Source organism: Falco rusticolus, chromosome 3 (assembly GCF_015220075.1).
Source record: "Falco rusticolus isolate bFalRus1 chromosome 3, bFalRus1.pri, whole genome shotgun sequence".
Lineage (NCBI taxonomy): Eukaryota > Metazoa > Chordata > Aves > Falconiformes > Falconidae > Falco > Falco rusticolus.
This window is the reverse complement of record NC_051189.1, coordinates 80,651,979-80,666,509: the sequence shown is the minus strand read 5'-3', so window position 1 is coordinate 80,666,509 and position 14,531 is coordinate 80,651,979. Positions and strand designations below refer to the sequence as shown.

Genomic DNA, 14,531 nt, shown 5'->3' with positions numbered 1-14,531 from the left:
TCTCAAATTTTATCAGCAAGCCATCTGATTAAATTACTCAACAATTAATCCATTTGTTATAGCAGCATTAGAATGGAAAATGTGTTAGCAAGATATTTACACTTTACTTTTTTTTAAAAGGTTGATTGAGAATATTTTATTGCTTTTTTCAAACTGATACATGTAGATTTCTAAATGGAAAAGAGAGGATTAAATTTAAAGATCTCATCAATATTTCAGCCTTTAGTGAACTGACAGATACACTAGCAGTAAGTTTCTTACATACCATAAAATATGGAAGTGATATAATTTTTATTCCTGTTGATTAGAAAACAAATTCCTTTTGTACATGAAAATTGTATTAAGGCAGTGGATGTGTATTCATGCAATGCATCTATTAGTTTATCTTTATAGAGGAAAGCTTGAAGAAAAGACTTCTTAGAACTTTAGAAATACACAGATTGAGAGTTCAGAAATGAGCAATGTCTTTGCACTCTCATAAAACTTTGTGCAACGTTAATTCAGCCCTACTGTGTATGTGCATTGCAATACTTTTTTAATCTCTGTTTTCCACAGGACATTGCATTATATCTGTGTACTTTTTCACTCCATGAGCAGCAGATAATTAAGATTTCATATTCTCCTTTTTCCTTAGTATGTGATATGTACTGGTTTTACCAGACATTTTTCAAATCTGTCTCTAAATACAGTATTATCAGCATTCATTGGAGAAGGGCTTCATAAATATCAACATCTATGTTTTCCACAATACTTCTGGTAAGCTGGATTTGAAATAATTATTCCCATTTTATGGAAGAGTAGCTGAAGCATGATTTTAAAGTTAAAAGGATTTGGGTAGTCAATCTGAGCAGCTAAGGCTAAATAATTTCCATTTGTTTGACATTGTGTTCAAAGTATAATGTCTGTTAAATGCAGCTGTAGCTGTTTTTCTGAAAGTACTACAAATTCAGTCTGCAAATTGGAGCCCTAGGTCTCAAGGTAGGCCCTTAACAAGACAGGAAAGCAGTAGTGAAAATTTTTTGAGTTACCACAGTTCACACAAGTATACTGGTGTGGAAGGGTAGGATTCGATTCCCCAGGGCTGTACCAGAAACATGAAACACGCTCTTCCCTTTTCTCATCAATCTGCTAAACTGTTTGCAGATGACACCAAGTTGTGGGGGGAGTGCTGATCTGCTGGAGGGCAGGAAGGCTCTGCAGGGGGATCTGGACAGGCTGGACCGATGGGCTGAGGCCAGTTGTATGAGGTTCAACAGGGAGAAGTACCAGGTCCTGCACTTGGGTGACAACAACCTCATGCAGCCAGCCCTACAGGCTTGGGGAAGAGCAGCTGGAAAGCTGCCTGGAGGAAAAGGCCCTGGGGGTGCTGGCTGACAGCCGGCTGAACGTGAGCCAGCAGTGTGCCCAGGTGGCCAAGAAGGCCAACAGCACCCTGGCTGGTATCTGAAACTGTGTGGCCAGCAGGACAGGGGAAGGGATTGTGCCCCTGTACCTGGCACTGGTGAGGCTGCACCTGGAATACTGTGTTCAGTTTTGGGCCTCTCACTGTAAGAGGAGCATGGAGGTGCTGGAGCATTTCCAGGGAAGGGTAACAAAGCTGATGAAGGGTCTGGAGAACGTCTTCTGAGAGGCAGCTGAGGGAAATGTGTTTGTTTAGCCTAGAGAGAACACTCAGGGGTGACCTTATTGCTCTCTACAACTGCCTGAAAGGAGGTTGTAGGCAGGTAAAGGTAGGTCTCTTCTCCCAGGCAACAAGTGACAGGAGAAGAGGAAACAGCCTCAAGTTGTGCCAGAGAAGGTTTCAATTGGATATTAGGAAAAATTTCTTCACTGGAAGGGTTGTCAAGCATTGGAACAAGCTGCCCAGGGAGGTGCTGGAATCGCCATCCCTGGAGGTGTTTAAAAAACATAGATGTGGTGCTTAGTGACATGGTTTAGTGACGGACTTGGCAGTCCTGGGTTAGCGGTTGGACTTGATGACCTCAAAGGTCTTTTCCTACCTAAATGATTCTGTGATTCTATGATCTTCTAGATGTTGTAGTAAATAAGGTTACTTATCTGAGTAGGTACCTCCAAAATATCTTGTAAGATGTTCATGATAGGGATTTCATGAAGAGATGCTATGTGATGATGCTATTAAAGCTTATTACATAATGCAAAAATACCAGTTATTTTAATTTTATTTTCATAGCTGGTCTCCATTCTAGCACTTTTTAACATGAGAATTTAGCCTTGAAGTGTTGACAAGGCTTTTTTTGTAGACATTTCAGAATGTAACATCCTGATTATTTATTTTTTTAAACTAACTTTAAAAAAACAGTAGGCCAGAAATTAGTAATGCCAACATAATGATAAAGTTACTTCCTCCTGGTTTTTAATTCTTGATGCCCAGAAGCTGCGGAAACAGTTTTGGTTCTTTGTAGGCTGTGCCATCAGTCTTGCGTAGAATTACAGTGCTGCTGTTCCTGTTTCTCTGGGATTGTAATATATAAATAATACAAAAGTAACAGATCTCTGATACTTGTATGTATGTGCAGGCATACAAGCTTGTATACAGACAGATTTGTGTGTGCACATGTACAAAAAAATAACAAGATTTTTGGAGGGTTTTACCACATATTTGCAAATTGTGCTCAAGCACTTAAATGCCTTCACGCAGAGAGCTAGGCAAAGTTGTACCCTGCATTGTTCATAAACTGAGGCTGTCACTGTTATGGCAATGATATTGAATACAGAAATTAACTTTACATGGCTTTTTATGAAAGCCTGGAGTGTCTGTAAATGAATAGTTCAGGTACAATATACTTGAACAAGTGTTACTTGTTGTATTAGTTACTGTTTTCATGTTTCTATTCTTACTCTGGAAAAATCGTAATCAATTAAAAAATGATGAAACAAAATCTTTGAATAGTATATGGAAGACAGATTTTATAATTTGTTATGTATGTTTACATCTAATCAAGTTTATCTGTTCAGCAAGACTGAGATAGTTCTGAATAACTGCAAAAGGAATTCACATTTTGCAAGTGATAGTATATTTGCATTGCTCTGTTTTTTTAAAAAAAATGCTAGAACCCAATGATTTCAGATTTAATAACCTTTTTTCCTTCCTAGATATTGTCTTTACTGCCACTTAATAGATGAAATAATTAAATTTATTTTCTGATTTAAAATTATATTAAACTGTGATGCATTTTTTTTTATATTTTAATTTCATTTTTTTTTTTAAACATTGAAAAGTGTTTTGTTTTCAATGTTGTTCAAGTTTTGTTCTTTTTGTATATTGTACTTGTGTCTAGGGCTGTAAGGGGAATGACCTGACTCTGTATCCCATGCCTCAGCAATCATACTGGAATAACTGTTAGCTTGTCTAGATAAGAGCTATTCACTTAAGGAAAGTAGAACCGTATGTCTGCAAATGGGTATAAACCAAAGCAGAGGGGCAAACAGCACAGTAACAAATTATTCCCGCGCTTTGATTTCTGGCATCTATTCTAAAAAATGCAGTTCCTTGCAGACATTGTGTCAATGTCTCTTTATTATTTTTTATTTTGTTACCCAGTAATGTCATTTTGGAGTCATCTTTTGATCAAACGTGAAGTATGCACATTATATTTCTCCCAGTAAACTTTCTGGGAGCTGTAATTTTTTGATGTTAGCGCAACATTCTCCAGGAAATATAATCTTTGATTAGTGGGGGAAAAAAAACCCCAAAACGTATGGATGATTAGAAACTTTTCTTACTTATCAAGGTTTAGGAAATAGGGCCATGTTCTTGATTTGCTGAGGTTACATTCAGCAGTTTTGATTGGGGGAGAAAAGAGATGTTAAATGGGCTTTTGGAAGAGTGTGGTTCAATGAAGTGGTCATTTGGGACTGTTCTGTAAGTTAAAACAGTGCTTTCTAGGTTTATTTGCAGACAAGCAAACTGTTAAGTGTTTTAAATTAAAATACAGGTTTATTTTTTTCTTTTTAAAGCAAATAGAAGTCTGCTAATAGTGTACTTGCTTTTTCACCCCTCAATGAAAACCGGATTTCATGGGTCAAGCTTCAAAACACACTTGGTCAGTATCTCTAGGGACCCCTTGTGACCAGCCAAGTGTTGGCTCAGCTGTGTGGCCACAAGGCATTGCGCTTCACCAGCTTCTCTTTCCCCAGTTCAAAGCTCTGAACAAGGACCTGTGAGGAACAGGCAGGAAGGGATCATTGAGTTGTTAGTATTACTTGCTTTACCTCAAGTGGCAACCCCTCTGCTTGGTATTTATGAGAATTTTCAGCCTTTGGGCAACTAAATCCACTTCCATTCCCATTGCAAGGCTAGAAAGACCACCAGGAAAGCAGCCAGGGGACTTCCTTATCAGCACAGATCTGGACACAGTTTATTCCCATGTGTGACTGCAGCTTTAGACACATATCTGAAGTAGTTTTATATTATCTTTGTATTGCTGGCCATGTGGCTATGGAACCGTATCATGTGCTGCAAAACCCTTCTGAGAACTGAGGAGCCATTTGGGCCATTAGCCCAGGCTAATGACCTCTTTGTGATATTTATACTGAAAGAGTTGTGAGATCAGGGCAAAGAACGGTCTAGCACAGTATCCTCTCTCTGACAGCAGCCAGAAGGGAAAAGTACAGAAACGAGATAAGCACATAAAGTTACTTTTCCACATTATTCAACCACCCTTCAGCAATTTGTTGCTTAGAGGCTTACTAAGCCAGAGGTGGGTGGTCTTAGTGGATTTCCTCCCCCCTCCTGAATTTCTCAAATCCTTTATTCAACTCACATCCAGCTCTGGCATCCAGCACATCCTGTGTCAATGAGGTGTACAGCTTCCCCATGTGCTGTAAGGAAAATTACTTCCTTTTACTGATTTTGCATTACCTCCCTATAGTTTAATTGTATGCCCCCTGTTCTTGCATGAGAAACATAGGAGAATGAAGAATCTTGACTTACATTCCTTAGGCCAGTCATGGTTCTGGGCTCTGTAAAAAAAACACCTTTCTACCACCTTGTCATCTTTCTTCAATGCTGAAAAGTTTTAGCCTATGTAATAATTCCTGATACAGGAACTGTTCCATTCCTTGTTACCGTTTTACGTTCCTTTTGTTCCCTTGTTATTTGAGCTGCTCAGCTAGCTTCAGGACCTATGTAGTTAAAGGTGTGGAGTTCTTGGACGTGATTGTAGTCCTTGCTAAGCTCATGCTTCTGAAGATGCTGCTGCTGTTAATATTCAAGTTAATTAGTTTACAATCAGTCTGGGAATTTATATTTTAGTTTCAGTCTCATGGTGACATTTTAGTAGGTAAAGCACTCAATAAGTAATACTCCCTGAAACACTAATGAGGTGAAAGTCAAGCTTGAGCAACTAGTTTGAGGGAAAAGAGGAAGGATAGAGAGGAAAAATATTTTTTTTTATCAGAATATGTGTTTTCGTATGTGTGTATACCCCAACAGAAATGCAGGTGTTTTTAACTAATGTGATAGAAATTAGCAGCAGAATATATTTTTGTTGAATATTTTTGAAGAGATAGTGATTCTTTTGCAGCAGATGGCTACTGAACAGGTGTGCTGGCTCAACTTATGCCATTTTAATGATAATGGTTCCCTCCTTAGGTCTTGAACTATCAGGTGCTAAAGGATTGATCCTAACAGCGCTAATCAAACCAGATTGTGCTTTTCTCTCTAATTCCACTTTGGGTTTCTGAATTAATTATATTGTCTGAATCGGAGAGGGAAACAGAGTGAAAAAAATGGTCAACTCAATTTCCACTGCCTCAGTTCACTACTGAAAGCAGCTTGCTGATTATAGCAAGGGGAAATGCTTATTGCTGATCAGCTTACTCTATACAGGGAGCTCTTGTACTAAAATGAATTATAAAATGAAGGTATAGAAGCATCATAATTTGACTAGCTAAAAGACAAAAATCTTTTACAGCTTCTTATTTGTACCATGCTGGTGTTTATGCCGTTCACAATTTAGAATTAAATCAAAGTTACACAGACTTATCTGTGTTTTCTGATCAGAATTTCGATTCATTTTCTTTGGAAATTTCATTGCATACAACAATTTCATTTTATAAGACTGTTTAACATCTCCATAAGCCAGCATTTTTCAAACTGTAATTCAATGGTGGCTGTGTAGAGATACCAGAAAACTTATCAGAATCAATGATCTCTTGTAAAACGTTGCCTCAGGTTGGCTGCCAACTAAATTGAACACCCTTGTTAACTATATCTGTCTTTGTCACATCTTTTTTTATTGTCAAATGTATTTTCTTCAGGGAAGATGCTATGCATTTAAAACATTTAATTAGAGATGTGTTATGTGTTAGTAAATCATCGTAAAGCAAATCAGCCACCCACTGCTTCGGATTCCACCTTATCCTGGATCCCTTTGGTGTAACTGTTCATCTATCAGGTCACACTGCCCACTGAATATTTGGTACCCTGCAGCACAGACCCATAGGACTTAATTCATGTAACATCCTTCAGGAACCAAGACATGGGACACTGCCATCAGGAATGTTTCTTCTTACTCTGTTTTAAGCAGTTCAGTGGTTGCATTTGACTTCAACAATAAAGTAACTTAAAAACACCAACCAAAGACTAAAAAAACCTACAATAATGTATTTGTAATGCAGCTTTTCATACAGTGCAATTTTTTATGCAGAAGCTGCCAGTGTCATACCTAAAGTGTAGGCAACTATGGTTTCATTCTACACAAAGTCATGCACAAGTCTATGGGGCCAGACAGAATCCACCTGAAGGTATTGAGGGAGCTGGCAGAGCAGCTCACCAAGCCGCTCTCCATCATTATCAACAGTCCTGGCAAACTGGAGAGGTCCCAAAAGACTGGAGGTTAGCCAATGTGATGCCCATCTACAAGAAGGGCAGGAAGAAGGATCCGGAGAAATACAGGCCTGTCAGCCTGACCTTGGTGCCAGGGAAGGTTATGGAGAAGATCATCCTGAGCGCCATCACATGTCATGTGCAGGACAACTGGGGGATAAGGCTCAGCCAGCATAGGTTTGTGAAAGGCAGGTCCTGCTTGACAAACTTGATCTCCTTTTGCAAGAAGGTGACCTACCTAGTGGATGAAGGAAAGGCTGTGGATTTTGTCCACCTTGACCTTAGTAAAACCTTTGACACTGTCTCTGATAGCCTTTTCCTGGAGAAACTGGCCGCTTATGGCTTGGATGGTTGTGCTCTATGCTGTGTTAAAAGCTGGCTTAATGGCTGAGCTCAAAGAGTGGTGGTGAATGGAGTTACATCTGGCTGGTGGCTGGTCACAAATGATGTTCCCAGGGCTCAGTACTGGGGCCAGTCCTGTTTAGTATCTTTGTCAATGATCTAGATGAGGGGATTGAGTGCACCCTCAGTAACTTTGCAGATGACACCAAGTTGTGGGGGGAGTGCTGATCTGCTTGAGCATAGAAAGGCTCTGGAGGGGGTCTGGATGGGCTGGACCAATGGGCCAAGGCAATAGTATGAGGTTCAACAGGGAGAAGTGCCGGGTCCTGCACTTGGGTCACAACAACCCCAGGCAATGTTACAGGCCTGGAGGAAGAGCAGCTGGAAAGCTGCCTGGAGGAAAAGGCCCTGGGGGTGCTGGCTGACAGCCGGCTGAACATGAGCCAGCAGTGTGCCCAGGTGGCCAAGAAGGCCAACAGCACCCTGGCTTGTATCTGAAACTGTGTGGCCAGCAGGACAAGGGCAGTGATCGCCCCCCTGTACTCGGAGCTGGTGATGTGGCACCTGGAATACTGTGTTCGGTTTTGGGCCCCTCACTGCAAGAGAGATGTAGAGGTGCTGAAGCGTATCCAGGGAAGGGCAATGAGGCTGGTGAAGGATCTACAGAATGTGTCTTATGAGGAGCAGCTGAGGGAATTGGGGTTGTTTAACTTGGAGAGGAGGACACTCAGGGGGGACCTTATTGCTTTCTAGAACTGCCTAAAAGGAAGTTATAGATCAGGTGGGAGTAGGTCTTTTCTCCCAGAAAACAAGTGACAGGAGAAGAGGAAACAGCCTCAAGTTATGCCAGAGAAGGTTTCAATTGGATATTAGGAAAGATTTCTTCACTGAAAGTGTGGTGAAGCATTAGAACAGGCTGCCCAGGGAGATGGTGGAATCACCATCCCTGGAGGTGTTCAAAAACTATATAAATGCGGTGCTTAGTGACATGGTTTAGTGACGGACTTGGCAGTCCTGGGTTAATGGTGGACTTGATGACCTCAAAGGTCTTTTCCAACCTAAATATTTCTGTGGTTCTATGAAAGAAATAGAAGTCTTGCATGATAACATCCTTGGAAATTATATTTTAAATTCATGTGAAGTTCTTCACATAATAAAATCCACAGTCTAGAATTTTTCATTGTGGAAACTTGCCCTCCCCTGAAATTAGTGAAGACTTTATTCCTTTTTACCAGCAATGGTATAATGGTACGTGGCAGTGCAGTCTGAGTTCCCTGTCCATCTACCAGCTCTACTTTTATTTTTTTTGATTGCTCACTGGCAACAGGGAATAGCAGTGGCAGAGAAAATCTCTTCTGACTTGCCTCCTGCTGCTCTTTCTTCCCTAGCAATTAACCAAGCTGGACCCAATGGGAAGATGCAGAGCTGCAAAGGAGAGATGGGAGGGCAGGGATGCAGCAGCAGCCCTGTGTCACCTTGTTTCTTTGCTGATGCCTGCCCTTGCATGTTGCTCTTGGAACTGGTGCAGTGTAACTTCCATTGCTTAAGCAATGTGCATAAGAATATGGTTGCCATTTCAGTGTTTATGGGTTTATTGCAGCTTCCCCATCTAAATATCAGCAGTGAGCAATTCTAATAAAAAATAATGTGTTGGCTAGATTGCCTGTACTTAACTTTTATCACATGTATGTTGAGGAAGAGAAGTTCATTTCCTAAATTATTCTGAGACAGATTGTGTGGTTATAGAGCTAAGGAAAATCCATTAACTTTGCCATCTCCCTAAATACCCCTATATTTGTCTTTGTGTATTTGTGAGACACAGTTGTACTCACATTGCTGAAATATGCATATGAATGTGCATCTTTGTTAAAAGATTTGAAAAATAATGCTACAGGCCCATTTTTCTCATTAAAAAGTTAAAGAACTTTTTTTTTTTTCTTTCTTTCTGTATTTATGATTGGTAATCATAGCTTTTTGCTAACCATTCCAAGCATTACAGCAATTAAAGCATAGTTTAGTTAACATAAGTTCAGGTACATTGGAGAGTGAAACATCCTGTAGTAATTAAAACATAGGCATAACACATGTTTTTTTTGTTTCTCTTTGTTATCATTAATTTAACAACTTTCTCATTGAAATCCTGTTGTTCAATAGTATAATACCAAAATCACAGTGATAATACAGTAGGCATACATGATGTTATTTGACATAATCACAGGAAAATCAATTGAAGCAAATGTTCTTCCTGTCTTCATAATGTAGACAAATGGCTTTATGTTTTTGTGTATCATTCTCAGGTTTGGAAATGGCTATTCTGTCAAGGTTTGGCTTAATAAAGAAATAAGCTATCAAAGAAAGATTTTGGACTGTCTACAACTGCATTTTCCTGGAACACAGTTTAAGGTACAGCTAAAACATTATCATCATAGTATTTTTTCTATGGCACGATTAAGTATGGGCTGGTAAGAACAATATATACACATTTGGATATATTGATCTTCTTTGAAAAACTACATATGAGCATCCTTTTTATTTTTCTATTAGGCAATACTTACAAATCTGACTTGTTATATCGATAAAATCAACTCCAAACAGTCATGTAATCAAATAGGCCCTTTCTCTGAGTCAAAATTTCCTTTTGATTTTATTGTTGATGAGTTGAACTTGCCTTTATGTTCATCTGGAGTAGGAGTGCAGTGTAGTCAACAAGCGTATTTGCTTTGATTGCTTTCTGATATGGTCCAGAGTTGATAAGTGTCAGTCTTTACTGAGATTCTTTTATTTGATACGAAGCCTTACAAAAGCCCTATAGTAATTACACTCAAAGAAAATTTCTCAAAGGCCTTTAATTATTTTGTTGTTTGGTTTTATTTTTACTTTATTCATGTTTAGGAAAAGAATCATGTAAAACTGTGACTACGTTAGATACAAACCTGTTTGTGTATATAAGCTTGCGTGTGTGTGTTTGCTAAGCCTTTTCCCAGACTGCCTTGAATCTGTGGTACAAAATTGTCCTTTAATGAAATTAACAAAATGTCATCTCAGAACATGCACAAAATGTGTGCTCTGAGTCTGATAATTTCTTTGTGCTAGCAGTGTAGACAAAATATATCCTTGTTTAAAAGCTCTCATTTTACACGTTGATCTGCAATGAGAGCCCATTGAAGCTAGACTGGTTACAAGCAAGTGTAACTCTGTCATAATGTGCATTTGCTTTTATCTGTTTTTATAAATTTTGCTTGTTTTAAGGGACAGCATCTTAACCTGCTCGAGTACCTCATACCACGAAGCCAAGGGTGCTTAGCAGAGCTCTTCAGAGTCCTAGAGAATCTCAAAGCTTTTCTTCCCATCAAACACTACTCCATTAGCCAAACCACATTAGAGCAGGTATTTTTTCTTTATCCTTTTTCTTTTTCTTTTTTTTTTCTTTTGTCTAAATATGCTGTGTATTGTAATTATTGATGTAGTAGAATACTGTATCGTTTGTTGGATCACCCAAATGTATGCGATAAACCAGCAGTTTAAGCCATCTGAGGTCTACACAGTAATTTCATAAACCCTACTGCTTTTACACTGAAGGGGAGCACAAAAAAAGCATTGCAAGTAAGCCTTATGTTTGTACTGTGTGCAAGGAAAATCAGTGCTTAGATGCATCTAGATCTATGTGGAATAAGAAGATGGGACTGTGAACCGCTACTTTCACAGTCCAAAAGTTGGGATCTTACCAATGTCCTTGAAAAGGTTGAACCAGTCCCTGTGAATTACAGTAAAACTTAGGCTTACAAGGACATTTTCCTTTGAGAGTTTTCTTTTGCAGTGAGTGTCACACTGAACGTTAGGGAACAGTAGAAATACACAAACAGACAGAAGAGATCCCACTACCAAAGGCTGTGAAATCCTATTTGGGTGAAAGAAAGAACCGACTTGTGGCAAGGATGGAATTTCTGGGTGGTTGTGATGTGTTACAGCATCTTCATATGCAACTTCTTATGTATTCTACAAACTCAGAGAGTTGCATCTAGTCAAAATATTAATTTTCTATGATAGATGGTGTGAACTTATTCCTTTTTCTCATGTGCAAATCATTAATGAAGTATTCTGATCTGTACTGATCTATTAACTGCTTGTAAATGATCTATTCACTGAAAGGCTGAAAATAAGGTAATTTCAGCCTGTTGATTGTTCAGGCATTGTTCACTCAAGCTTATTTCCTCTCCATTATTCATGGTGATTCATCACCTCAGTCACCTACCATTGTTTCCTTTCCCTGACTGAGTGTCAGTTTTAAACAGGGAAATCTTTTTCCTGAGTAACAAACACCCTTATAATACATCCTAACTTTGTTTGCATATGAATATGATCATTTGAATCAAGAATAGCCATCTTTCCCTCTGCATTCCGTGCTGTCAGATAGATGTGTGATTAAAAAGCAAACAAGCCTTTCTGTAGTAAGGTCTGTTAAAAAAAAAAAAAAAAAGGAGCTACATTAGTCATCGAATCATCACTGCAACGTTCATAAGTACACTTTCACCTTGAAGTAGCTGAACCCTCATCTATGATGGTTATTGATGGAAACAGCAGGCTTGAGTTCCTTAGGTGTGTCATTTTGAAGCAAACTAAAACAATTGTTTCCCACTAACTTGTGCAGCAATATAATTTTCATACATAAGTTGCTAAGTAATTTTACCATTATTTTTACAATTTGTCAAGCACTGTGTTAGCTGGAGAGGTGAAGAGGAATTATTTCTAGAGTTTACAAAACATACCTCTAGAGAGGTTTCCTCAACATCAGCTATTAATTTTTGTGTCACTAAAGCTTAGGAAAAGAACTGAAAATGTCATCAGCTACGTCTCTGAAGTTTCAGTTCAAGTACTGTTATTTTGAAAGTCCTACTTTTTTCATGTCTTACAGGTATTCATTAATTTTGCTACACAACAGCAAGGAGTCTCACATTCTTCACAAGAATCTCCTGTTGTTCATCATGAGCACCTGCCAGTCTAGGCTCAGAACAGAATGCAGCTTCAGCAGCATGTGTGTGTGTATTTGTGTATACATATGCCCATTTTACATGCAATAAATTTTCAGCTGTTTACAATCTGTGCATGAGAAACAAATTGTAGAAGCAGAGGTGAGTTTGCATTTGTAGGCTAGAAGGAATGCTACCAGTTCTGAGTAAAACAAGAAACTGGTTACATACAGACCAAAAATATGCCAAAAAGTAATGATTTTTAATTAACTGCAATTTTATAACATAAATGGCCTAATTAATACAGCTTTGTGTATTAAAAAAAATCAAAAAAGGAAAAAAAAGGGTGATTTGTAATGTCATGAAATGTCACAGTGTATAGTAGATTTTTTTTGTGTGTGGTGACTCTACATTCGACTACAGTAATCTTTTGTATGCACACTCAATATCTAATTTTTACATTATAAGACAAGAAAACCCCATTGAATGGTAGCAGTAGCTGGGCTATCATCCCATATTTGTATTTAATGGCACAGATTGAGAGCCTTTTGACTTCTGTATTAATTCAGTTCTGTGTTGTGACAAGCTAAATTAGCTTTTTTATTATATAAAGGATGCATTATATTCCATAAGGTTTTATGTTAAAGAGGTTATTAGTATATTAGTCTGCCCCCAGTTATCTTAAGTAAATTTAACAAGGTTTCATAAATCATACTTGACAATGGGTTTTCCCTTATGCCGGCAGGTTGCTGCTGGAGGAATTCTCAAGTATCTTTGTAATGACTTATTTCCTTTTTCTTATCTTGTTTCTTTTTTTTTTGCAAAAAGGAAGTCAAAGTGCTGTTTAACAGGCATGTTAAAGGAAAATAAGATAAGCATTCAGACATTGATCAACGAACTTTTCAATAAATGTATATTATGATGCTAGATACTTCAGATAAGGCCATGCCACAGCCTTCAACCTATACATGCATAAAATAGGTGAATATTTAATGAATAAAATCTCCTTGTGTATTGTAATGGGAGAAAAAATTACCAAAAATTTTGGAGTAAACTGCTTCCTCTTTCAAAACAAGTCTTCGCAGCTCCTGTGAAAAGTGGCTGATGCCACTTTTATTAGACTACATTTTCTGATAGTTGAAATTGTAGAACCGATGGCTTAGAAGTGAGTTGCTGCAATATAATTCTGGGGTAGGCAGGGGAGGGGGAAGTCTACTTTAAGATGGAAGAATTTGATTTTAAATAGACAATTTTGCAGTGCTGCTGCTCTAATTCCTTGCTGTACCATGATGGAATATTAAAAAATATATTCTTGTGGTTTAGGGTTTGCAAGCTGACTCAGAACACAGTTTATTGAGGCTTGACTCGTTGGTGAGTTTTTGGCCCACTATGCTTTTTTAAAGTCAGAATTCAGGTTACCTATTTCTATAAAGGTGAATTTAAATCCTGGAAAACTAAAAAAAAAAAAAAAAAAAAAAAAAAAGAAGATTTACAGTCTTGATCTGCATGTACATATAGATCAGAGTGAGCAAGCTTATGAAACTGTTTTATCATTACAACGGCTTGGTATGTACAGTCTGCTGCATAATATTAGAGCTCTGCCATGGTCCTCAAGATCCAAAGCACTCGAGAGCCATTAGATCCCAACAGTCACCATGCTGGTAGAAATGCCATGGCACAATGGGGTGGCCATGTTTGAGGTGAAACCGGTTATCTTTAATTTCTGCACGAGGCTGAGAGTGGAAGGTTTCTGAAGTCCCCAGTTCAGAACAAAAAAAGGTCAATCTTACAAAGCAGAGTGTGAAAGAAGTAGTGGAGGTGAAAGAAGGCATCGGCAGATGTAGGAAATTTGGGCAGAAATAGGGTTATGCTGTTGAGATTGTCCTGCTTTATTTCAGGATCTTAGGGTGGAAGAAACTGAAGGTACAAGGCAAAGCCAAGAATCTTTGAGTTATGTCTCAACAGAATAACATTTCTGGACCCCTTGCTCAGATGGAAAAAGTAGAAGGGAATGTATGGGATGAACACGTGCACAGAGCTTTTTTATTTTTTTTCCTGTTGGTACGTTAATTTGTAAATTGCTGACATTATGATTGATTAGCCTTTTTTGGGTTTTGTTTGTTTTCATAAACTAATATCTCTCAGCCATCACAAGTCCTTAAAATATGAAACATACACAAGGAAATTTAGAGGATGGATTTGGGAAAGGAGATGGTGCCAGTTCTTGGGGTGTGAGGCAGTTGAGCCAAAAAGTCTCATTTGTATGAAACTGTGACATGAGTGCCCATTCCTGCTTAGGAAATGTGCCAGGGAGCTGAATTAATAAAGCAGTCGTGCAGTTTGCTTAGACCAAGGGAAGCATAAAAACATAC

The 14,531-nt window shown here is 38.4% G+C and overlaps 1 protein-coding gene across 2 annotated transcripts in view; it reads left to right on the top strand.

Annotated features, from left to right (window-relative positions):
- Positions 1-13,668, top strand: part of ABCA13 (ATP binding cassette subfamily A member 13) — a 200,360-nt gene extending 186,692 nt beyond the window's left edge. For both annotated transcript variants that reach the window (XM_037381325.1, XM_037381324.1), the window contains exons 59-61: positions 9,490-9,595; positions 10,442-10,579; positions 12,105-13,668. In XM_037381325.1, coding sequence (XP_037237222.1) covers positions 9,490-9,595; positions 10,442-10,579; positions 12,105-12,194 — 334 coding nt within the window. In that variant the 3' untranslated portion in view covers positions 12,195-13,668. The remainder of the gene's footprint in view (positions 1-9,489; positions 9,596-10,441; positions 10,580-12,104) is intronic.
- The last annotated feature ends 863 nt before the right edge of the window (positions 13,669-14,531 follow it).